This window comes from Salvelinus sp. IW2-2015, linkage group LG13 (genome assembly GCF_002910315.2).
Source record: "Salvelinus sp. IW2-2015 linkage group LG13, ASM291031v2, whole genome shotgun sequence".
In the NCBI taxonomy this organism is placed as follows: Eukaryota; Metazoa; Chordata; class Actinopteri; order Salmoniformes; family Salmonidae; genus Salvelinus; species Salvelinus sp. IW2-2015.
The window spans coordinates 42,967,133-42,993,091 of NC_036853.1; the positions used below are offsets into that span (position 1 = coordinate 42,967,133).

General features: G+C 41.1%; 2 protein-coding genes across 4 annotated transcripts in view; one reads left to right on the forward strand and one right to left on the reverse strand.

Moving 5' to 3' along the window:
* The first annotated feature begins 20 nt into the window (after positions 1 to 20).
* Positions 21 to 20,183, forward strand: primpol (primase and polymerase (DNA-directed)). Its single transcript, XM_070446303.1, has 14 exons — positions 21 to 278; positions 838 to 1,055; positions 1,508 to 1,602; positions 1,755 to 1,893; positions 4,188 to 4,335; positions 6,718 to 6,820; positions 7,629 to 7,738; positions 8,031 to 8,193; positions 8,628 to 8,731; positions 10,417 to 10,503; positions 10,670 to 10,778; positions 17,959 to 18,035; positions 18,255 to 18,301; positions 18,526 to 20,183. The coding sequence occupies exons 2-14, from the start codon at positions 873 to 875 to the stop codon at positions 18,805 to 18,807; spliced, it is 1,647 nt and encodes a 548-aa protein (XP_070302404.1). The 5' UTR covers positions 21 to 278; positions 838 to 872; the 3' UTR covers positions 18,808 to 20,183.
* Positions 20,184 to 23,527: 3,344 nt separating this feature from the next.
* acsl1a (acyl-CoA synthetase long chain family member 1a) overlaps positions 23,528 to 25,959 on the reverse strand; it is a 51,864-nt gene continuing 49,432 nt past the window's right edge. For all 3 annotated transcript variants that reach the window (XM_023998349.1, XM_023998350.1, XM_024147421.2), the window contains 2 exons: positions 25,820 to 25,891; positions 23,528 to 25,588 (listed from right to left, as the gene is read on the reverse strand). In XM_023998349.1, coding sequence (XP_023854117.1) covers positions 25,448 to 25,588; positions 25,820 to 25,891 — 213 coding nt within the window. In that variant the 3' untranslated portion in view covers positions 23,528 to 25,447. The remainder of the gene's footprint in view (positions 25,589 to 25,819; positions 25,892 to 25,959) is intronic.

The window sequence follows — 25,959 nt, forward strand, 5'->3', positions numbered from 1 at the left end:
AACCAATGCAAGGGGGCGTTCGGTTTCCACACTTCCCCACAACTCACATGATCCATATGATAATATTGATAATAATAAACGTGTACATATAAATGGTGGCTCCATATTGGTGGGCTATATGCATTTGCAATATTTCATATCCATATTGCACGAATTTAGCATGCGCTCAATTATTTGGATAGTAAGGCACACTTCTAGCGCACTGGAACGCACCAYACGTTCTTCCATGAAGTACGTAACATTTCGCTGCAAAACAACGTTTTCCAACACGGGTTCTTGTAAGTAGATAGATTCAGTTCCTGCTTTAAATCGAATTCTGTAACGTTAGCTAGCTAGCTAATTAGCTTAGGTTAGCAAACGTTAAGCAGGTTTTACATATTAATATACATTTTAGTGGTACTAGCATTAACAACATGACATATTAAACTCAACTCYGGCTAAATGTGCAGTGTGTATGGCTAGTCTGATTTAATCAGGCTGTATACACATTTAATTGGTACCAATTCATACACAATCGAATGCTTGTAAAGAAATKTATGAATATAGCTACAACAATCTTGTTATTCTCATGGGCTGTCAGTCCTTGCATCCAATGTGTCTGAATTTGAAAGGTGGCCCTAAATAGCTACATTTCTCCAGCCACATTCCATCCATTCTCTGCTAGGCCTAATAATGATGGGGCTTAACAATCACATTGTTGTGAATTCAAAATCAGAGATGGAGCCATAGGTCTATTGTAATGCCTTCAATATTGATCATTGCTAAGTTAGATATTAATAACACTGACACTACTACATTAAAGTAATCAAATAGTTCTATTTTATTTCTTACATGCAGAAATGACTGTGGTGGCAGCCAGCATCACATAGAAGATGAACAAGGGTGATTGGGAAAACAGATTGAAGAAGGTGGAACAATTAGCTCAGTCCTTCCAGCAGTGTCCTTTGACCTCATGCTACAAACCTAGGCTGTCCCGGCCATGGCAGCCGTCCTCCATATGGAAGCTCTTCCCTCGTCAATGTATGGCTATCAACTTTGCACAGAGTTGCAGAGAGGTATGCACCAGCATGTCTGGAGTAATGTGGTGCCAGATCTGTTTGTGCTGTCATGTTTGACATTGACCATAGGATTTGACAAGACAGCACACACAGATCTGTGAGCAGGCTACTTACTGTATGTCCGGAGGACTTTATGTCCTTTTGTGTGATGTGTGTATTTTATTGCCCTTCCATTTGATTTTTTATTACCTTTATTTAACTAGGCAAGTCAGTTAAGATCAAATTCTTATTTTCAATGACGACCTAGGAACAGTGGGTTAACTGCCTTGTTCAGGGGCAGAACGACAGATTTGTACCTTGTCAGCTCGGGGATTTGATCTTGCAACCTTTCGGTTATTAGTCCAACGCTCTAACCACTAGGCTACGCTGCCGCCCCAATGGGTCATAATAACAGAAAAAATGACATTGTTTTCAGCTAACTGTAGTTTTGACTGCCCTCTAATTCAAAGGACGTACACGTGTTTKCACTTGAGAAGGAACAGGCAAAGATGGGTCAGAGGATCTTCCTGGTCAGCAGTTACAGTGAGCTATGGCATTACTACAGGTATGTATAAGGTTACACCATTTACTTCTATACAACTTTATTTATACCTTCAGAGGCAGTTAAGAAATAAGAAAGTCCTATTTGTCATAACTGAAGATTGTTAATCAATGGTACTACTGCACTTCAACCCTTTAAATTTCAACTGTAATTAGTACCTACAGGCAATCTCTGATGCATTGCTATGAGGTGATCCCAGAGGGGGCTGTTTGCAAGCTATATTTTGACTTGGAGTTCCACAGGCCCTCCAATAAGGGCTTTGATGGGAAGTGCATGGTGGCCTCCCTCATCCAGGTACGCAAACATTGAATGCTTCCTTCCCGCTCAAGTGCAAAATAGACCTGGGTCAAATATGTTGTTTATGGTGTTAGTTATGTCATTGTTATGACAATTTACTTTACACTGACATGACACACACAATGTTTAGATCAGTCTATTGGCTAGGCAAACTAGCTAGCAAACTGGCTAATCAAATTAATGCTTTGTGGCATGACAGTGTAAAGTCAGTTGCCATAAGGTGAAGCCAGCTGCCAAGACTGTTTATGACAAATTTTATTTAGTTGTTATGACAGTGTTATGTAGCCCTTATGACTGATGGTCCAAATAAAGTGTGATCCATAGAAAGTATTTTTTTGCTGTACATTCTGAGGAATTAAATGTTAATGTAACCACTCTCAAATTCATAGACAGAGGTAGGGATGCAAAGACTCCCTTGCATAATTTTAATCATGTTTTGAGGCTATACAGTGTTCGTTTACAACTACATTGTTTACAAACAATGGAGAAAAACTAGCTTATATTTTAGGTTCTGATGGTATGACTGTTGGACTACGCTCATAAGTTATATTCTTCAAGAATCAATAGGTATATATACTACCGTTCAAAAGTTTGGGGTCACTTAGAAATGTCCTTGTTTTCCATGAAAACATATATGAAATTAGTTGCAAAATGAATAGGAAATATAGTCAAGACGTTGACAAGGTTATAAATAATGATTTTTAATTGAAATAATAATTGTGTCGTTCAAACTTGGCTTTCGTCAAAGAATCCTCCATTTGCAGCAATTACAGCCTTGCAGACCTTTGGCATTCTAGTTGTCAATTCGTTGAGGTAATCTGAAGAGATTTCACCCGATGCTTCCTGAAGCACCTCCCACAAGTTGGACTGGCTTGATGGGCACTTCTTACGTACCATACGGTCAAGCTGCTCCCACAACAGCTCAATAGGGTTGAGGTCCGGTGACTGTGCTGGCCACTCCATTATAGACAGAATACCAGCTGATTGCTTCTTCCCTAAATAGTTATTGTATAGTTTGGAGCTGTGCTTTGGGTTCCTGTTGTAGGACAAAATTGGCTCCAATTATGCGCATACAGGGTATGGCATGACGTTGCAAAATGGAGTGATAGCCTTCCTTCTTTAAGATCCCTTTTACCATGTACAAATCTCCCACTTTACCACCACCAAAGCACCCCCTGACCATCACATTGCCTCCACCATGCTTGACAGATGGTGTCAAGCACTCCTCCAGCATCTTTTCATTTTTTCTGCGTCTCACGAATGTTCTTCTTTGTGATCCGAACACCTCAAACTTAGATTTGTCTGTCCATAACACTTTTTTTCCAATCTTCCTCTGTCCAGTGTCTGTGTTCTTTTGCCCATCTTAATCTTCTTTTATTTTTATTGGCCACTGAGATATGGCTTTTTCTTTGCAACTCTGTCTAAATGCCCAGCATCCCAGAGTCGCCTCTTCACTGTTGACGTTGCAGGTACTATTTAATGAAGCTATCAGTTTAGGACTTGTGAGGCGTCTGTTTCTCAAACTAGACACTCTAATGTACTTGTTTTCTTGCTCAGTTGTGCACCGGGGCCTCCCACTCCTCTTTCTATTCTGGTTAGAGCCAGTTTGCGCTGTTCTGTGAAGGGAGTAGTACACAGCATTGTACGAGATCTTCAGTTTCTTGGCAATTTATCGCATGGAATAGCCTTCATTTCTCAGAACAAGAATAGACAGACGAGTTTCAGAAGAAAGTTATTTGTTTCTGGCCATTTTGAGCCTGTAATCGAACCCACAGATGCTGATGCTCCACATACTCAACTAGTCTAAAGAAGGACAGTTTTATTGCTTCTTCAATCAGAACAACAGTTTTCAGCTGTGCTAACATAATTGCAAAAGGGTTTTCTAATGATCAATTAGCCTTTTAAAATGATAAACTTGGACTAGCTATCACAACGTGCCATTGGAACACAGGAGTGATGGTTGCTGACAATGGGCCTCTGTACGCCAATGTTGATGTATGTAAAAAATCAGACGTTTCCAGCTACAAAAGTAATTTACAACATTAACAATGTCTACCCTGTATTTCTGATCAATTTGATGTTATTTTAATGGACAATTWWWYWWTGCTTTTCTTTCAAAAACAAGGACATTTCTAAGTGACCTCAAACTTTTGAACGGTAGTGTATATAATTAATTTAAAAGTCCAAAAATGGATGTAGCAATCACAGATTGACCCTTTAATGTCGATGGTACATACATTCAACATGTTTATTTATATTTGGTAACGCTGTTTTCTCCTGTGTGTTTACAGTATGTGTGTGAGAAGCTGGAGGAGGTGTATGGGATTGAGTGCTCTGGGAAAGATGTTCTGAACCTTGACTCCAGCACAGAGGAAAAATTCAGTCGCCATCTCATCTTCATTTTACCAAATGCAGCTTTTAAGGATAACCTACATGTTGGTACGTAATCTCCTACTGTCTCTGATGAAAAAAGTGGAAACGAGACCGTAGATAGAGATATACAGTTGAAGTCGGAAGTTTACATACACCTTAGCCAAATACGTTTAAACTCAGTTTTTCACAATTCCTGACATTTAATCCTAGTAAAAATTCCCTGTCTTAGGTCAGTTAGGATCACCACTTTATTTTAAGAATGTGAAATGTCAGAATAATAGTAGAGAGAATGATTTATTTCACATTTTATTTATTTCATCACATTCCCAGTGGGTCAGAAGTTTACATACACTCAATTAGTATTTGGTAGCATTACCTTTAAATTGTTGAACTTGGGTCAAACATTTTGGGTAGCCTTCCACAAGCTTCCCACAATAAGTTGGGTGAATTTTGGCCCATTCCTCCTGACAGAGCTGGTGTAACTGAATCAGGTTTKTAGGCCTCCTTGCTCACACACACTTTTTCAGTTTTGCCCACAAATTTCTATAGGATTGAGGTCAGGGCTTTGTGATGGCCACTTCAATACCTTGACTTTGTTGTCCTTTAGCCATTTTGCCACAACTTTGGAAGTATGCTTGGGGTAATTGTCCATTTGGAAGACCCATTTGCGACCAAGCTTTAACTTCCTGACTGATGTCTTGAGATGTTGCTTCAATATATCCATATAATTGTCCTCCCTCATGAGGCCATCTATTTTGTGAAGTGCACCAGTCCCTCCAGCAGCAAAGCACCCCCACAGCATGATGCTGCCACCCCTGTGCTTCACGGTTGGGATGGGTTCTTCGGCTTGCAAGCCTCCCCCTTTTTCCTCCTAACATAACGATGGTCATTATGACCAAACAGTTCAATTTTTGTTTCATCAGACCAGAGGACATTTCTCCAAAAAGTACAATCTTTGTCCCCATGTGCAGTTGCAAACCACAGCCTGGCTTTTTTTGGAGCAGTGGCTTCTTCCTTGCTGAGCGGCCTTTCAGGTTATGTTGATATAGGACTTGTTTTACTGTGGATATAGATACTTTTGTACCTGTTTCCTCCAGCATCTTCACAAGGTCCTTTGCTTTTGTTCTGGGATTGATTTGCACTTTTCGCACCAAAGTACGTTCATCTCTAGGAGACAGAACGCGTCTCCTTCCTGAGCGGTATGACGGCTGCGTGGTCCCATGGTGTTTATACTTGCGTACTATTGTTTGTACAGATGAACGTGGTACCTTCAGGCATTTGGAAATTGCTCCCAAGGATGAACCAGACTTGTGGAGGTCTACAATTTTTWTTCKGAGGTCTTGGCTGATTTCTTTTGATTTTCCCATGATGTCAAGCAAAGARGCACTGAGTTTGAAGGTAGGCCTTGAAATACATCCACAGGTACACCTCCAATTGACTCAAATGATGTCAATTAGCCTATCAGAAGCTTCTAAAGCCATGACATCATTTTCTGGAATTTTCCAAGCTGTTTAAAGGCACAGTCAACTTAGTGTATGTAAACTTCTGACCCACTGGAATTGTGATACAGTGAATTATAAGTGAAATTATCTGTCTGTAAACAATTGTTGGAAAAATGACTTGTGTCATGCACAAAGTAGATGTCCTAACCGACTTACCAAAACTATAGTTTGTTAACAATTCATTTGTGGAGTGGTTGAAAAACGAGTTTTAATGACACCAACCGACTTCAACTGTATACACTGAACAAAAATATAAATGCAACATGTAAAGTGTTGGTCCCATGTTTCATGAGCTGAATTCAAAGATCCCAGAAATGTTCTGTTGGCATGCTGACTGCAGGAATGTCCACCTGAGCAGTTGCCAGAGAATTTAATGTTAATTCCTCTACCATTAGCCGCCTCCAACGTCTTTTTAGAGATTATTTGGCAGTATGTCCAACCGGCCTCAAATCTGCAGACCACGTGTATTGCGTCGTATGGGCGAGCAGTTTGCTGTTGTGAACAGTGCCCCATTGTGGGGGTGGGGTTATGGTATGGGCAGGCATAAGCTACGGACCACAAACGCAATTTGATTTTATCGATGGCAATTTGAATGCACAACAATACAGTGATGAGATCCTGAGGCCCATTGTGAGGCCCATTTTTTTTGTGACCAACATATGCATATCTGTATTCCCAGTCATGTGAAATTCATAGATTAGGGCCTAATTTATTTATTTCAATTGACTGATTTCCTCATATGAAATACTGTAACTCAGTCAAATCAATGAAATTGTTGCATTTATATTCTTGTTCAGTATAGATATTAAACTCATCTTCACAATATTATTGCTTTATATTGGATGTAGAAAATAAAATGCATTGTTTTCTAATCAATGTAGGCTTGTGCTGATTTAAAAAATATCTCTCATCAGTAAATCAAGTATGCATTTTGTCTTTTTTAAAGGGAAATTTATCCATCTGATTCTGCAGCCAGTGCTGAGCGTGCATAGGAGGGGAAGTGAACTTGAGAATGACATGGGTGGAGTCACAGAGGACAGTGGCAAAAGGTCTGTTCTAAAACAAATTTTGGTAACATTATCTTATAATTCTAAGGGATTTAACCCAATTAGTAACTAAGAAACTAATTGAGATACATTCAATACTACAACACAATACTTAAGGGTTTAGAAAAGTCAGGTCCATAATAATTGGCACCGTTGATAAATATAAGCAAAAAATACTGTATAAAATAAATAATACAAATACTGAGATATATGGCATGTTCCATATAATGGGGATATTATATTTTATACTAATACAATTGCTCAGTGAAATATATTTTGTTTAACAAGTAATACAAAAATTCTCAAATATAGGGGTCAAWATAATTGGCACCCCTCTTTTCAGTACTCTAGCACCCTCCCTTTGTGAGGATAGCAAAACTGAGCCTCGTTCTAAAATGTTTAATAAGATTGGATTGAAGAGGGCAATCCATAAGAGCAGACAAAGGATATCAAGGATCTTGAAAGACTCTGTATGGAGGAATGGTCTAAGATCCTTCCCAACGTGTTCTCCAATCTCATTAAACATTTTCGAAAAAGGCTCAGTTTTGTTATACTCCATACATTGAAAACGGGGGTGCCAATAATTTTGACCCCTATCTTTTTTATTAAACAAAATCTCTTTCCCTGTGCAGTTGTATTATTATAAAATAATATCATTTAAAAAAAAAATGAATTAAATTGAGCATACAATATAGCTCAGTATTTGTATTATTTATCTTATACAGTCTTTTTATGGTTATCTTTATCAAGGGTACCAATAATTATGAACCTGACTGTAAATCCTATGTATTATTATTATTATTATTATTAGGGGGCTGATTGGAAGTCCACAGACCAAGAGGCCCAGACAGGAAGTGAGAGACCTCAGCTTCCTGTTGGTGAAAAACAAGGACGGACAGGATGGGCTTTTTGTTGACCTCGGTAAGTGTCACCTAAAGTATCTTGAAAGTCAATTTTACCTTTACTTTCAAATGAGGCTGAAGTAGATACAAGCATTGAGAACTAATCATTGTTATCTTTGTATTTTGTTCTGTTTTAGATGATTATATCTCTGTTTTATTGCTGTGTTTGTCCATCTATTTTTTATTTATTTTTACAACCAGTCTGTAGTTGTATGGAATTTGATTTATCTTGTCAATGCATTGTAAATTGTGTCAGTAATACTAATTTCCACTTGTTTGTGTTAATTTATGTTACAATGGATGAAATGTAGGTGTGTACACCAAGAACAGAAACTTCCGTCTCTACAAGTCATCTAAGGTGGGGAAGAATGCAGCCTTCACTGTTGCAGAGGACAACAAGTTCATCACCAAGCCTAAAAGGAACGTCTCTGCAGAGGAGAGCTTGTTCCAGTCCTCCTTAATCAGCAACGTAAGGTACAGATGAAGTGAAGGGTGGAGTTGCCCCTAGATGCTGATCTTGGGTCAGTTTAGCATTTTCCCCAGTACTGGGCAGGTTGGCATTTATTGGGATGTCTCAGGGGATGGTGATCCTAAATCTGTACCTAGAGGAAACTTTACCCCAGAACTACAGGTGACTTGACTGTGTACTGACCTGGCAAAGCTGGTTGAAATCATTAAAAAAAATGCTATCACACAAGCCCACTGAATGCTGGTTTCGTCATGCGACATTAAGTGGGAGGAAGGAAGAGCAGGGGTGTGTGTTGAAGATTAACATTTGGATTGAGATGGAAGTGCTTGACTATTCAACATGCTTAATATTCTGACATGCTGCATGATGTGTGGCTAGGATAACATTTGTGTTTAATCTAATGTAAATAAATTATGTCTATTTCAATATTGGTCTGCAGTTTCACCGGTCAGAAGATTCTGACATGGGACCTCCATGACGAGAGGGACGGGATATGCCCCAAGCCTCATGCTCAGCTGGGTTCGACTTCACACTGTGTTTCAGGTACTGACCCACAGAGGACAGAGCTGTGTGTGTGTTGTGTACGTGCGAGAAAAGTTGTTAATGACCTCACCCAAACCAGGTGAATCATTCTATAAAATATGAGATTATTTGTCACTGGTCTATACATAATACCCCATAATGTCATGGAATTATGTTTTTAGAAATGTTTACAAATTAAAAGCTGAAATGTCTTGAGTCAATAGGTATTCAACCCCTTTGTTATGGCAAGCCTAAATCAGTTCATAACAATTTGCTTAACAACTCGCATAATAAGTTGCATGGACGCACTGTGTGCAATAATGGTGTTTAAAACCATACTACCTCATCTCTGTACCCCACACATAATTGTATGACCCCTCAGTCGAGCAATGAATTTCAAACACAGATTCAACCAGGGAGGTTTTCTAATCCCTCGCAAAATAGTGCACCTATTGGTAGAGAGGTCTTAAAAAATGTTTTAAAAATAAAGCAGACATTGAATATCCCTTTGAGCATGGTGAAGTTATTAATTAGGCTTTGGATGGTGTGTCAATACACCGAGTCACTACAAAGATAAAGGCGTCCATCCCAACTCAGTGGCCGGATAGGAAGGAAACCACTCACGGATTTCACCATGAGGCCAATGGTGACTTTAAAACAGTTACAGAGTTTAAAGACCTGTGACAGGAGAAAACTGAGGCTGGATCAACAACATTGTAGTAACTCCACAATACTAACCTAAATGACAAAGTGAAAAGAAGGAAGCATGTACATAATAAAAAAATAGGCAAAATCCTAGAGGAAAACCTCGTTCATTCTGCTTTCCACCAGACACTGGGAGATTAATTCACCTTTCACCACGACAATAACCTAAAACACAAGGCTACATCTACACTGGAGGTGCTTACCAAGAAGACAGTGAATGTTCCTGAGTGGCCAAGTTACATATTTGACTTAAATCTACTTTAAAATCTTTGGCAAGACCTGAAAATGGTTGTCTAGCAATGATCAACAACCAGTTGGACAGAGCTGAAAGAATTTTGAAAATAATGTGCAAATGTTACACAATCCAGATGTGGAAAGCTCTTAGACATACCCAGAAAGACTCAGGGGTGTGAATACTTATGTTATTTATTTCTGCATTTTATTTTAATTAAATGTGCCAAAAAAAAWTTAAAWWYWTTTTCACTTTGTCATTGTGAAGTATTGTGTGTAGATGGGTGAGAAAAAAATCTATTTAATACTTTTTATTTCAGGCTGTAACAACAAAATGTGAAATAAGTCAAGGGGTATGAATACTTTGTGCAAAGCTGTCAAGGCAAAGGTTGGCTACTTTGAAGAATCTCAAATATAAAATATATTTTGTTTGTTTAACACTTTTTTGGTTACTACATGACTCCATATGTGTTATTTCATAGTTTTGATGACTTTTGACTGGTACTGTATATATACAGACACAGATGAATACAACTTTGAGTTTGCACTTTTGGGACTATTCCATTGCGCCAGGCAGGCTATGTCAAGCTCACGTCTAGCATTTTAAGGAATATGACATATGTATTTGACCCAGGTATGGAGATTTCATTGCCAATGTTAAACTTCTGGCTAATACTGGTTTTGACTGAAAAAAACAGCGGTTATTGAATTTAATAGCCTTTCTGTCTTCTATGAAAGATATTGTTTTGTTTGTCATCCTTCAATGTAAGACTCTTTGGGAGGCTACCAGTGTTCTCCCCACAAAGAAGTGGACAACTTTGTTCTTTCTGTGGTGAAAAAGGATGGCATCCAAGGAAGTAAGTTTTAAGCAGCTGTTAGATAAATACTTTATATGTATTATTTTAGATGCACTGTATGTAATAAAACAATCTAACTGCTGCTGCATTACAAAGATCTGTAGTGTATCAAATTAACCAAGTTGAAGTGTTGAAATATAAACGTTTCCAATATTTTCCCTAACAGGCATACGACGGTGGAATTACTTTGTTTCAGAGCAGTTACTTGTCTACGACATCCTAAAGTACCGCTGGTGTCAGAATGTTGACCGGTTCCACAAAAGCAACAACATCATGTGAGTGTCTAGTTTGGAATTGAGGGGATCTATCTGTCTCAGTAGTCCAAAGTGTCATCCTTCCTTCCTCTCCTTTTCTCCTTACTGGATTATGTATTGATCTAAAATAACTAGACGGGTGAAAGCAAATAGCCCTATAGGTGGCCACCATGTTCTTTCCACCTATCCTGTTCTTTCAGATCAGTGCAGTTGAAGGAGAGGAAGCCATTTTAAATGCATCCCGATAAAGCCCTTTGTTACTGCATCCAGAGAGGAAGAGGCGAAGCGAGAATATAAAAAATATAGCGTTAAGCAGTGGGAGTGGGGATTGTTTGTATAGTGGTCAATGGAAGAGTGTTGTTTGGTCAACATAAAATTTAATTGCTAATTTGCTACTTGAGGCTTATTTGATTGAATAGAAGTTTCGGAATATTTAGGTTGTTACAAATGTACTGATAAACAGTGCATTCGAAGGTATTCAGATCCCTTCCCTTTTTCCACATTTTGTTAAGTTACAGCCTTATTCTAAAATGTATGAAATTACAATTTTCATCAATCTACACACAATACCCCATAATGACAAAGCGAAAACAGGTTTTAGACATTTTATTAAATTAAAAACAGAAATACCTTATTTACATATATACAAGTATTCAGACCCTTTGCTATGWGACTCAAAATTGAGCTCAGGTGCATCCTGTTTCCATTGATCATCCTTGCGATGTTTCTGCAAATTGATTGGAGTCCACCTGTGGTCAATTCAATTGATTGTGCATGATTTGTAAAGGCACACACCTGTCTACATAAGGTCCCACAGTTAACAGTGCATGTCAGAGCAAAAACCAAGCCATGAGATCTAGGAATTGTACTTGGAGCTCCGAGACAGGATTGTGTYGAGGCACAGATCTGGGGAAGTGTCCCACAAAATGTCTGCAGCATTGAAGGTCCCCAAGAAGACAGTGGCCTCCATCATTCTTAAATAGAAGTTTGGAACCACCATGACTCTTCCTAGAGCTGGCCGCCCGCCCAAACTGCGCAATCAGGGGAGAAGGGCATTGGTCAGGGAGGTGACTAAGAACCCGATGGTCACTCTGACAGAGCTCCAGAGTTTCTCTGTGGAGATGGGAGAGCCTTCCAGAAGAACAATCATCTCTGCAGCACTCCACCAATGATAGAGTGGCCAGATGGAAGCCACTCCTCAGTAAAAGGCACATGACACTCCTATTTGCCTCATCTTCAATTTAAGCCTACTAGAGAGCGTGTGCCCTCAGGCCTGGGGGGAAGCTACTAGTCCACATCAAGTAACTGACGCAAGCAGTAGAATTAGATTTTAAAAACAGATTTAAAAAAACACCTTATGGAACAGCAGGGACTGTGAAGCAACACAAACATTGGTACACACACACACATACACACACACACTAATTAGCCAGAGTGTCCCATGGGTGCGAGTTAAAGCAAAGAGAGTGAGGGCACACAGTGTGTTGTGAATGTATTGTAATGTTTTTTTTAAATTGTATAAACTGCCTTAATTTTGCTGGACCCCAAGAAGATTAGCTGCTGCTTTGGCAACCGTAATAAATACAAATACAGCCCGCTTGGACTTTGCCAAAAGGCACCTAAAGGACTCTCAGACCATAAGAAACAAGATTCTCTGGTCTGATGAAACCAAGATTGAACTCTTTGACCTGAATGCCAAGCTTCACGTCTGGAGAAAACCTGACACCATCCCTACGGTGAATTATGGTGGTGGAGATGTTTTTCAGCAGCAGGGACTGGGAGACTAGTCAGGATCGAGGGAAAGATGAACAGAGCAAAGTACAGAGAAATCCTTGATGAAAACCTGCTCAGGACCTCAGATTGTGGCGAAGGTTCACCTTCCAACAGGACAACGACCATAAGCACACATCCAAGATAACGCAGGAATGTCCTTGAGTGGCCCAGCCAGAGCCCGCACTTGAACCCGAGCGAACATCTGGAGAGACCTGAAAATAGCTGTGCAGCGACGCTCCCCATCCAACCAGACAGAGCTTGAGAGGATCTGCAGATTGGAATGGTAGAAACTCCCCAAATACAGGTGTGCCAAACTTGTAGCGTCATACCCAAGAAGACTCGAGGCTGTAATCGCTGCCAAAGGTGCTTCAGGACTGGCCACCCCTCATAGCCTGGTTCCTCTCTAGGTTTCTTCCTAGGTTCTGGCCTTTCTAAAGATTTTCCTAGCCACCGTGCTTCTACACCTGCATTGCTTGCTGTTTGGGGTTTTAGGCTGGGTTTCTATACAGCACTTTGTGACATCAGCTGATGTAAGAAGGACTTTATAAATACAGTGGGGAGAACAAGTATTTGATACACTGCCGATTTTGCAGGTTTTCCTACTTACAAAGCATGTAGAGTTCTGTCATTTTTATCATAGGTACACTTCAACTGTGAGAGACAAATCTAAAATAAAAATCCAGAAAATCACATTGTATGATTTTTAAGTAATTAATTTGCATTTTATTGCATGACATAAGTATTTGATACATCAGAAAAGCAGAACTTAATATTTGGTACAGAAACCTTTGTTTGCAATTACAGAGATCATACGTTTCCTGTAGTTCTTGACCAGGTTTGCACACACTGCAGCAGGATTTTGGCCCACTCCTCCATACAGACCTTCTCCAGATCCTCAGTTTCGGGCTGTCGCTGGGCAATACGGACTTTCAGCCCCTCCAAAGATTATCTATTGGGTTCAGGTCTGGAGACTGGCTAGGCCACTCCAGGACCTTTAGATGCTTCTTACGGAGCCACTCCTTAGTTGCCCTGGCTGTGTGTTTCGGGTCGCTGTCATGCTGGAAGACCCAGCCACGACCCACTTCAATGCTCTTACTGAGGAAGGAGGTTGTTGGCCAAGATCTCGCGATACATGCCCCATCCATCCTCCCCTCAATACGGCGCAGTCGTCCTGTCCCCTTTGCAGAAAAGCATCCCAAAGAATGATGTTTCCACCTCCATGGTTCACGGTTGGGATGATGTTCTTGGGGTTGTACTCATCCTTCTCTTCTTCCAAACACCGCGAGTGGAGTTTAGACCAAAAAGCTCTATATTTTGGTCATCAGACCACATGACCTTCTCCCATTCCTCCTCTGGATCATCCAGATGGTCATTGGCAAACTTCAGACGGGCCTACATGCGCTGGGTTGAGCAGGGGGACCTTGCGTGCGCTGCAGGATTTTAATCCATGACGCGTAGTGTGTTACTAATGGTTTTCTTTGAGACTGTGGTCCCAGCTTCTCTCAGGTCATTGACTAGGTTCTGCCGTGTAGTTCGGGCTGATCCCTCACCTTCCTCATGATCATTGATGCCCCACGAGGTGAGATCTTGCATGGAACCCCAGACGAGGTGGATTGACCTTCATCTTGAACTTCTTCCATTTTCTAATAATTCGCCAACAGTTTGTTGCCTTCTCACCAAGCTGCTTGCCTATTGTCCTGTAGCCCATCCCAGCCTTGTGCAGGTCTACAATTTTATCCCTGATGTCCTTACACAGCTCTCTGGTCTTGGCCATTGTGGAAGAGGTTGGAGTCTGTTGATTGAGTGTGTGGACAGGTGTCTTTTATACAGGTAACGAGTTCAAACAGGTGCAGTTAATACAGGTAATGAGTGGAGAACAGGAGGAGACTTCTGTGAGAGCCGGAATTCTTACTTGTTGGTAGGTGATCAAATACTTATGTCATGCAATAAAATGCTAATTAATTACTTAAAAATCATACAATGTGATTTTCTGGATTTTTGGTTTAGATTCCGTCTCTCACAGTTGAAGTGTACATATGATAAAAAATTACAGACCTCTACATGCTTTGTAAGTAGGAAAACATGCAAAATCGGCAGTGTATCAAATACTTGTTCTCCCCACTGTACATTTGATTGATTGATTCAACAAAGTACTGAGTACGGGTCTGAATACTTATGTGATATAATAGTTCAGTTCATTTTTTCAACATTCTTAAAAACCTGTTTTGCTTTGGCATTATGGGGTATTGTGTGTAGATTGACAAAAAAAGAATAGGCTGTAACGTAACGAAATGGTCAAAAAATTCAAGGGGTCTGAATACTTCCGAATGCACTGTAAGTGGACACATCAAATCAAATGTATTGTCACATACACATGGTTAGCAGGTGTTAATGCAAGTGTAGCAAAATGCTTGTGCTTCTAGTTCCAACCATTCAGTAATCTAACAAGTAATATAACCTAACAATTACACAACTACCTTATACACACAAGTGTAATGGAATAATACGAATATGACAAAAAGATATATAAATGAGTGATGGCCGAACGGCATAGGCAAGATGCAGTAGATGGTATAGAGTACAGTATATACATATGAGATGAGTAATGTAGGGTATGAAAACATATAAAGTGGCATTGTGTCAAGTGGCTAGTGATACATTAGATGCAGATGGCAAGATGCAGTAGATTGTATAGAGTACAGTATATACATATGAGATGAGTAATGTAGGGTATGAAAACATATGAAGTGGCATTGTTTAAAGTGGCTAGTGATACATTTAATTACATCAAGATGGCAAGATGCAGTAGATTGTATAGCGTACAGTATATACATATGAGATGAGTAATGTAGGGTATGTGAACATTATATAATATAAATAGGCTAGTGATAAATTGATTACATCAATTTTTCCATTATTAAAGTGGCTGGAGTTGAGTCAGTATGTTGGCAGCATCCACTCAATGTTAGTGATGGCTGTTTAACAGTCTGATGGCCTTGGGATAGAAGCTGTTTTTCAGTCTCTCGGTCCCAGCTTTGATGCACCTGTACTGACCTCGCCTTCTGGATGATAGCAGGGTGAACAGGCAGTGGCTCGGTTGGTTGTTGTCCTTGATGATCTTTTTGGCCTTCCTGTGACATCGGGTGGTGTAGGTGTCCTGGAGGGCAGGTAGTTTGCACCCGGTGATGCGTTGTGCAGACCTCACTACCCTCTGGAGAGCCTTCCGGTTATGGGTGGAGCAGCTGCCGTACCAGGCGGTGATACAGCCCGACAGGATGCTCTCGATTGTGCATCTGTAAAAGTTTGTGTGTTTTTGGTGACAAGCCGAACTTCTTCAGCCTCCTGAGGTTGAAGAGGCGCTGCTGCGCCTTCTTCACCACGCTGTCTGTGTGGGTGGACCATTTCAGTTTGTCCGTGATGTGTACACCGAGGAACTTAAAACTCTCCACCCTCTCCACTACTGTCCCGTCAATGTAGATAGGGGGCTGCTCCCTCTGCTGTTTCCTGAAGTCCACGATCATCTCCTTTGTTTTGTTGACATTGAGTGTGAGGTTATTTTCCTGACACCACACTCCGAGGACCCTCACCTCCTCCCTGTAGTCCGTCTCGTTGTTGTTGGTAATCAAGCCTACCACTGTAGTGTTGTCTGCAAACTTGATGATTGAGTTGGAGGCGTGCATGGCCACGCAGTCATGGGTGAACAGGGAGTACAGGAGAGGGCTGAGAACGCACCCTTGTGGGGACCCAGTGTTGAGGATCAGCGGGGTGGAGATGTTGTTTCCTACCCTCACCACCTGGGGGCAGCCCGTCAGGAAGTCCAGGACCCAGTTGCACAGGGCGGGGTGGAGACCCAGGGTCTCGAGCTTAATGACGAGTTTGGAGGGTACTATGGTGTTAAATGCTGAGCTGTAATCGATGAACAGCATTCTTACATAGGTATTCCTCTTGTCCAGATGGGTTAGGGCAGTGTGCAGTGTGATGGCGATTGCGTCGTCTGTGGACCTATTGGGGCGGTAAGCAAATTGGAGTGGGTCTAGGGTGTCAGGTAGGGTGGAGGTGATATGGTCCTTGACTAGTTTCTCAAAGCACTTCATGATGACAGAAGTGAGTGCTACAGGGCGGTAGTCATTTAGCTCAATTACCTTAGCTTTCTTGGGAACAGGAACAATGGTGGCCCTCTTGAAACATGTGGGGACAGCAGACTGGGATAAGGATTGATTGAATATGTCTGTAAATACACCAGCCAGCTGGTCTGCGCATGCTCTGAGGACGCGGCCGGGGATGCCGTCTGGGCCTGCAGCCTTGCGAGGGTTAACACGTTTAAATGTTTTACTCACGTTGGCTACAGTGAAGGAGAGCCCGCAGGTTTTGGTAGCGGGCCGTGTCAGTGGCACTGTATTGTCCCCAAAGCGAGCAAAAAAGTTMTTTAGTCTGTCTGGGAGCAAGGCACCGTGATCCGCGACGGGGCTGGTTTTTCTTTTGTAGTCCGTGATTGACTGTAGACCCTGCCACATACCTCTCGTGTCTGAGCCGTTGAATTGCGACTCCACTTTGTCTCTGTACTGATGCTTAGCTTGTTTGATTGCCTTGCGGAGGGCATAGCTACACTGTTTGTATTCGGTCATGTTTCCGGTCACCTTGCCCTGATTAAAAGCAGTGGTTCTCGCGTTCAGTTTTGCGCGAATGCTGCCATCAATCCACAGTTTCTGGTTGGGGAATGTTTTTAATAGACCATGTGGGTACAACATCACTGATGCACTTGTTAATAAACTCGCACACCGAATCAGCGTATTCGTCAATTTTGTTGTTCGCCGCTTTGCGGAACATATCCCAGTCCACGTGATCGAAGCAATCTTGAAGCGTAGAATCCGATTGGTCGGACCAGCGTTGAACAGACCTGAGCGCGGGAGCTTCCTGTTTTAATTTCTGTCTATAGGCTGGAAGCAACAAAATGGAGTCGTGGTCAGCTTTTCCGAAGGGAGGGCGGGGGAGGGCCTTATTCTAACTTCCGCGACGCATATAACAATGGTCTAGGGTTTTGCCAGCCCTGGTAGCACAATCGATAGAATTTGGGGAGCCTTGGCATCCCGGCAACTTTGAGATTATWWTTTTTTTAATATTGGTGTTGTGCCTGTTGTTCACATGCAAATCTGCCCTCTCATTGGCTAGAATGTTCTAAATCTGCTCCAATTGTTAGAGCACTCAATCCTGTCTCTTGTCAGTATATTGATACTCTTTGGTGAATCTCTAACATTTTCTTGATTCCTCCTTTCCTTGACCACCTCCTCAAAATGCATCTGAGGAGAAGATCCTTGATTCCTCCCCTAGGACCTTCTCTTGCATCCTCCTCACAACACAAGGAATTTACTTTTGAGATTAACACCCTACTTTTGTCCCCCTGACTTTTCTTTCTCTTCTTCCCCCACAGGATTCTGGTGGATCTTAAACAGGAGGTCTGGTACCAGAAGTGTCATGACCCTGCTTGCAAGAGCTTCAGATCTTCTAGTATGCGCTGGTTAAAATTGAAATAGTATTGAAGTAAAAATGGTGCTGACTTTGATTAAATAGAATAGATCTAATACTATTGACACAAGTCGTCTTATTACCACAATCAAGAACCTGTGTTTTAGGTGATTGGTGTACCAGTATGTCATTAATTGAAATGACTGGAACAGCAGGAAATCTTACAGATTGTGCCTTTTAAACCTGTCATTACTCTTCCAGGTTACCCATTACCACAGGACATCTGCGTCAGCTACCTCATTACAATGGTGAGTTCTGCACCTGTTCCCCTCACTGCTACAAAAGTTTTATTTGCCTCAGTCACACTTGTGGCCATTTTAATAGAAAATTACATCACCACAAGAACCAGAAAGAGACTGTTGGGTACCTGACTTCCTCTGGCTACATGAATCTGTATCTCAAAAAAATAATCCCACAATAACAAAAGTAAAAATAAAGCTATTAAGCTGTGTGTTTGTCTATTTGGCGGCAGGATGAGGAGGACCAGGCATATCTGATGGACGATGTGGGGAACATCGAGCTTAGCCAGACACTCCCAGCGGAGAAGTACCTGGGGGGCTCGGCAGCAACACTTCCCCAGGGAGAAGACCGCGATCCCTGGGGAGATGACCAGGCTTACCTGGAGGCCCTGGAGGATGTCGAGAGAACCACAGGCGATTTGGCAGAGGATGATGTCCCAGATGAGCTTCTGCTCCAAACCATGACTGAGTTTGAGTCCCTCAAAGATTTGTGCTTGTCAGCCACTAAGTGGTAARTGCTTTTAACTTCAATTCTGTTCATGGAGACACAGGGTGACCAGGCTTTTGCCCCAGCTCAGGGGGAACCCACCACATTCAACTATTCAAGGGCTTGATGCTTAGTTGAATTAGGTGTGTTGAGGTGCTGGGCTGGAACAAAAGCCTGCCAGCCTGTGAGTCTACAGGAGCAGAATGGAAGAAGACTGCATTAGAGGGAGGTTATACTTGTCCAACAGTTAATTTCTCATTTGTAATACAGTAATTGGGCTCCTGAGTAGTTCAGCGATCTAAGGCACTGCATCTTAGTGCTAGAGGAGTCACTACAGACCCTGGTTTGATTCCAGGCTGTATCACAACCGGCCGAGATTGGGAGTCCCATAGGGCGGCGCACAATTTGCCCATTGTCGTCCGGGTTAGAGTTTGGCCGGGGTAGGCAGTCATTGTAAATAAGAATTGTTCTTAACTGACTTGCCTGGTTAAATAAAGGCTAAATTAAAAAAAAATGAAATTCAGTACAATCCTCAATTTCAATTACTGGCTGTTAATTCACTTTATAAAACAGAGGTTTTTCCTAATTACCTAGGCCTATTCAATGCAAGGTGGCCTATAGCAGGGGTCTCCAACAGGTCGATCGCAAGGTGCCAGTAGCTCGCAGCCCACCTAGGAGTAGCTCGCCAAACAATTCTGAAAGTACATGCAATTTATGTGTTTCACTGCAAACGGTCATAAACAAATCTCACAAGTATCAGACACCGCAAGCTCCCAGCTACTATCTAGTCAATGTAGCATTGACATTATCAAACCCCTGGTCAGCCACTATTGGATTAAAAACCCAAACCTAACACAATATCATATTAATTTCCAGTAATATTGCCTGTGTCTGTGTGGTGCGTTTGTCTATCACTCTGTGTGTAGCTAGAAATACTTTCCCCAAAACCTTCTCTATTATCATAAGTATATAATTTGTATCTATTATTTGCAAACTTTGCCATGAAATGAGCAGCAGCAGTACACATTCCTCACTCGTTAGATACGCAATTAAAAGGGTAATTACACAACATGGATTTTTWTGTTTCTTCCAGATTTAAGCATTGCCATGGACTCAGAACATTCAATTATGTTTCTATATGAACAATTTTATTTTTGAGAGTGAAAATGCAAAAAAATCTAAACATAAAAAATAAAAAAGTAGCTCTCATGGTAGAAAATGCGTTATAGCGTGACAATCTCCACAAATGTCTGGGAATATGCCATTAAAAAGAGCATTGTCGGCTGTGTAGTTCGCTGCACAATAAAGCACCTTGCATTGAATGTCGGCCCTACTGGTTGTTCTGATAGCGTAGAATTGTATATAGGATGTTTCTGATAACATTTATAAACTACCAACTCCTTACCTGTTTTCTGGTCCTTGTTTGTTCTGAATAATTTTATGGGTGATATTATAATTGTATTATATGACTGCAAACCATTTATCTGCAAATTGAGTCACCAAGCATGTGTCCACAGGTGTGGAAGGAAGCTCAAGTAATTCCACTGCCTAAAAATAGTAAAGCACACTTGCTGGCTCTAACAGCCGTCCAATCAGTTTGCTGCCTGTTCTTAGTAAACTGATGGAGAAAATTGTGTTTGACCAAATACATTTTACATTTAATCATTTAGCAGACGCTCTTATCCAGAGCGGTGGATACATTTTCATTTGTACTGGTCACCCGTGCAAATCGAACCCACAATCCAGGCGTTGCAAGTGCCCTGCTCTACCAATTGAGCCACACAAGGTCATTCTTCAGAGAACAAGTTTACTGAATTTCAGCATGCATATAGAGTAGGGCACTCAACTAGTACTGCATTGACTAAGATGAAAGATTGGTTAAAATAAATGGATAATAAGATGATAGTTGGAGCTGTATTGTTAGATTTCAGTGTAGCCTCTATGATTGATCATAAATTGTTATTGAAGAAACTCACTTGCTATGACTTTGCAATCACATGGTTGGATAGTTATTTAGCCAATAGAACCCAGTGTTCAATGGCTGTTTCTCTAACGTCAGATATGTACAGTGCAGTGTCCCTCAGGGCAGTTGCCTTGGTCCGTTACACTTCTCTATTTTTACAAATGATTTGCCACAGGTCTTACACGAAGCTAAAATGACTATGTATGCGGATGATTCCACACTTAACATGTCAGCACTCAAAAGCCAGTGAGCTCACTGAAATTCTAAATAAAGAGTTAGTATCAGAATGGGTGGTTAATAATAAACTAGTCTTAAATACATCAAAAACTAAAATAATTTTATTTGCTTCAAAACAGTAAGACCTAAACCTCAACTGGAGTTGTGCTTCTTCAACCTGAGTAGGTTGAAGAAGCGAGCTCCTAGGTATAACATTGGATGGTCAATTATTAAGTCATATTGACAAAGTTGTGAAGATGGGGAAATGGTGTATGTTATAAAAAAATAAATAAATGTTTATACAAAAATCAACTGTACAAGTTGTTAAGGCTTGTCCCACCTTGATTACTGTCCGTCCGGTAATATGGTGAAGTGCGGCAAAGAAAGACCTAGCAAAGCTGCAGCTGGCTCAAAACAGAGCAGCACATACATAAGATGCACGCCAGTCTATCCTGATTGAGGGTTCATGATAGATGAACTGCTTCTCTTCTAGTTTGAGAAATATTACTGCAAATGAAAATTCCAGGATTGTATGCATTATCAATAACATTCAGCTTAGACACCAATACATATCCCACAAGACATGCCACCAGGGGTCTCTTCACAGTCCCGAAGTCCAAAACGAATTCACAGCAACGCACATTATACAGAGCCATGATTGCATGGAACTCCCAATTACAATTACTCAAGCAAATATCAAAATTACCTTTAGGAAATGGATTAAAGATCTCATGGAACAGAGGGGACTATGAGGCGACAACATTTTTTAGATGTATTGTTTGCCGATTTTCCTACTTACAAAGCATGTAGAGGTCTGTAATTTTTTACCATAGGTACACTTCAACTGTGAGAGATGGAATCTAAAACAAAAATCCAGAAAATCACATTGTATAATTTTTTTTTTTTAAGTAATTAATTTGCATTTTATTGCATGACATAAGTATTTGATCACCTACCAACCAGTAAGAATTCCAGCTCTCACAGACCTGTTAGTTTTTCTTTAAGAAGCCCTCCTGTTCTCCACTCATTACCTGTATAAAAGACACCTGTCCACACACTCAATCAAACAGACTCCAACCTCTCCACAATGGCCAAGACCAGAGAGCTGTGTAAGGACATCAGGGGTAAAATTGTAGACCTGCACAAGGCTGGGATGGGCTACAGGACAATAGGCAAGCAGCTTAGTGAGAAGGCAACAACTGTTGGCACAATTATTAGAAAATGGAAGAAGTTCAAGATGAYGGTCAATCACCCTCGGTCTGGGGCTCCATGCAAGATCTCACCTCGTGGGGCATCAATGATCATGAGGAAGGTGAGGGATCAGCCCAGAACTACACGGCAGGACCTGGTCAATGACCTGAAGAGAGCTGGGACCACAGTCTCAAAGAAAACCATTAGTAACACACTACGCCGTCATGGATTAAAATCCTGCAGCGCACGCAAGGTCCCCCTGCTCAAGCCAGCCCATATCCAGGCCCATCTGAAGTTTGCCAATGACCATCTGGATGATCCAGAGGAGGAATGGGAGAAGGTCATGTGGTCTGATGAGACAAAAATAGAGCTTTTTGGTCTAAACTCCACTCGCCGTGTTTGGAGGAAGAAAAAGGATGAGTACAACCCCAAGAACACCATCCCAACCGTGAAGCATGGAGGTGGAAACATCATTCTTTGGGGATGCTTTTCTGCAAAAGGGACAGGACGACTGCACCGTATTGAGGGGAGGATGGATGGGGCCATTTATCGCGAGATCTTGGCCAACAACCTCCTTCCCTCAGTAAGAGCATTGAAGATGGGTCGTGGCTGGRTCTTCCAGCATGACAACGACCCTAAACACACAGCCAGTGCAACTAAGGAGTGGCTCCGTAAGAAGCATCTCAAGGTCCTGGAGTGGCCTAGCCAGTCTCCAGACCTGAACCCAATAGAAAATCTTTGGAGGGAGCTGAAAGTCCGTATTGCCCAGCGACAGCCCCGAAACCTGAAGGATCTGGAGAAGGTCTGTATGGAGGAGTGGGCCAAAATCCCTGCTGCAGTGTGTGCAAACCTGGTCAAGAACTACAGGAAACGTATTCTCTAATTGCAAACAAAAGTTTCTGTACCAAATATTAAGTTCTGCTTTTCTGATGTATCAAATACTTATGTCATGCAAATTAATTACTTTTAAAAAAATCATACAATGTGATTTTCTGGATTTTTGTTTTAGATTCCGTCTCTCACAGTTGAAGTGTACCTATGATGAAAATTACAGACCTCTACATGCTTTGTAAGTAGGAAAACGTGCAAAATCGGCAGTGTATCAAATACTTCTTCTCCCCACTGTATGTGTATATATATATTTTATATTTTTTGTGACTGTCCTTTATTAGTGCTTTGTTATTTGTCATGTTCTGTGTTTTTTGTGGACCCCAGGAAGAGTAGCAGATGCTTCTGAAAAAATCTCATGGGAATCTAAATAAACCAGTAATGAATAATGTTTAACGTTTTTTGTGATGACTGAAATCAGTTTCATCATATTGTGTACATCTCAAAGAATATCTGTATACAACTAAAAAAGTACAATGAAGCAAAGAGCTACAGTAGGACAAACAGGTTTATTTGGTACAGTGGAGTAAATGAAAGGTATGAATTTTACTCCTGTACAAAACACATTGAAACCGAACACTGTCGATTTAAGGAGAGCTCAAGTTCCTAGTATTGGCCATCTGTGATGGTGTCTCGAAACATGATCAAGCAGATAAACCCAATCATGTACAGAACAATGTTAACAAACAGGTCAATGTGCATCATGAGTACTTAATTCATTGTTAAATAACCTGAATTCATAAAGGACCCTTTTTTTCTGTGTTAGATCTCAAAGTAGACTGAAATGTCTATAATGTGGTTCCTTATATAGAGGTAAATGATGGTTAGGCCTAACACAAATAAGTCACTATTTTTGTCCAAAAAAAGCTAACTCAAGGGGCCAGCGAGCCATGTCTTGGTACTGGCCAGCTTACCCTGGAGAATGATCAGGTTATCCTTCATTAGGCATCAAATGGGAGAAAACATATTCAAAACAGATGGTGAGTGTGCATTCCAATTGGACAAAAGTCAGTTTCACCACCTCCGTTTGAACATTTAAAAAGCATTGGATTTGTGTAAGCATGGGCTATCTAGAAAGACCTTGCACCATTTTACACCCAATTATTTATTTTACATCCATGGGGGGGGGGCGCACATTTCGGTGAGAGAATTGGAAAGCTAGGCTCCTGATTGTTGCCTGCTGAATATGACCCAGGTATCCCTTGGCCGACAGGACTATGTTTTCTATGGATAGGATAGGTCCCTGCGTGTGCATTTTGACACATTGAGGCCACTAGTTTTAAAAGGACACTTACGCAATAAATGTTTCTGTGTGAGAGCAGAGACATTGGTGGCACTTTAGGTTGTGTGTTTTCATTCTGGTATTGCACATGCAGTCTTTTATCCCTGCTGTGTGGGAGGCTTATTTCCTTTGCCAGGCTTTTGTGCCATTCATAAGATCATAACACCTTTCTGAATGGACATTTTCCTACTTGTCTTGTGCTTAAATAGTTATGGAAGGTTCAGAAAGGTTTAGACAAGGCCTGACAGTACAACATTGAAAAACAAGGAAATGCAGCAAAAAGAAAGAACTGTATCAACCGTGACCCATTGAAGTCCTCGTGGCTTTTTTCTACAGATACACTATTTACAGTAACATTCATCAATTATATTAAATATCAACTTAAATTAAAAGAAACAAACATTAGACTTCTATAAATAGCTACTGTATTTCTCAAGTTGAACAAGACAGTACTAATTAATATTATATTTATTTATTATTTGTATGGTGATTTGTCTCATTTCAGTTGTTGAAAGACTGTCTGCATGGGTGTGGTCTTGAAACATAAAAAAGCAGATATACAAACAAAAAGAGAATAAAACTAAAGTTTGTCAGAACTTAGATGATTAGTAAAAACTGGTTAATTGAAACTGACAATTGAGGGATTACCGACTGTGAGATAGTCGAGAAACTCCTAACAGGCGACTCGATCGGCACTTGAAATGGCTGACAGGAATAGTTAACAGAGAGTCACATGGACAATAAGGCATGAACCTCTCCCCCTTTCACTATGGCCTAGATATAAACAAATGTAGATAAACGACCTGTGCACTGCAATCTACTTCTTAAAGTGACTGCGCTGACATGCGCTGCGTTTATGGCGAACGTGATCTCTGGGAAATCACCTTTAAAAAAGTCTAATCACAGTGCATGGGTCTACCTACGTTTGTTTGAATCCCGGTCTCTAACATAACAGACTCACTCTCTCACACACTCCATCTTTTCTACAGCGCAAGGGGACCAAAGACACTGTCACAGTAGACAAGAGAGGGCCACAACCGTCACCGCAGATGAGAATTACAGTCAAGTGGAGCGGGCTATGGTTTCCAGATTGTCACCCTCTGCTTCCCTTTCCCCTCTACCTGGGGTTCACATCTTGATCTTGGCATAGAGCAGGTCAATCTGCTCTCGGAAGTGACTACGGAGGTCGGTCCTCTTGGCCTTTAGCGTGGGCGTCAGGAGGCCGTTCTGGACGGAGAACATCTCCGTGTGCAGCGAGATATCTCTCACCTGCACGAGACAGAATGTTATTCATTGTTCAGCTTATTATGCGTTTAGCTTTTATTTAACAAGCCGAGTCCCATTGAGATGCAAATGTTGTTTCGTTTTTTTCTCCAAGAGTACTCTGGGCTAGAGGCAGCRTTATAATCATGCACAATTTGGAACCAACATCACTTGTGAGTGTTATCGTGTCTAAATGGTGCCTAAGGAATGTGTGGAGCGTTAGGAAGGATTCCTCACCTGCTCAAAAGACTTCAGCCCCCCTTCTTTCCCCAGCCTCAGAATGTCCATCAGAATGGCATTTTTCAACTCCTGGAAAGATAGGCACTTCAGACAAGGCAGTGTAGACAATACATCTTAATGGCTGTACTTAAAAAGGG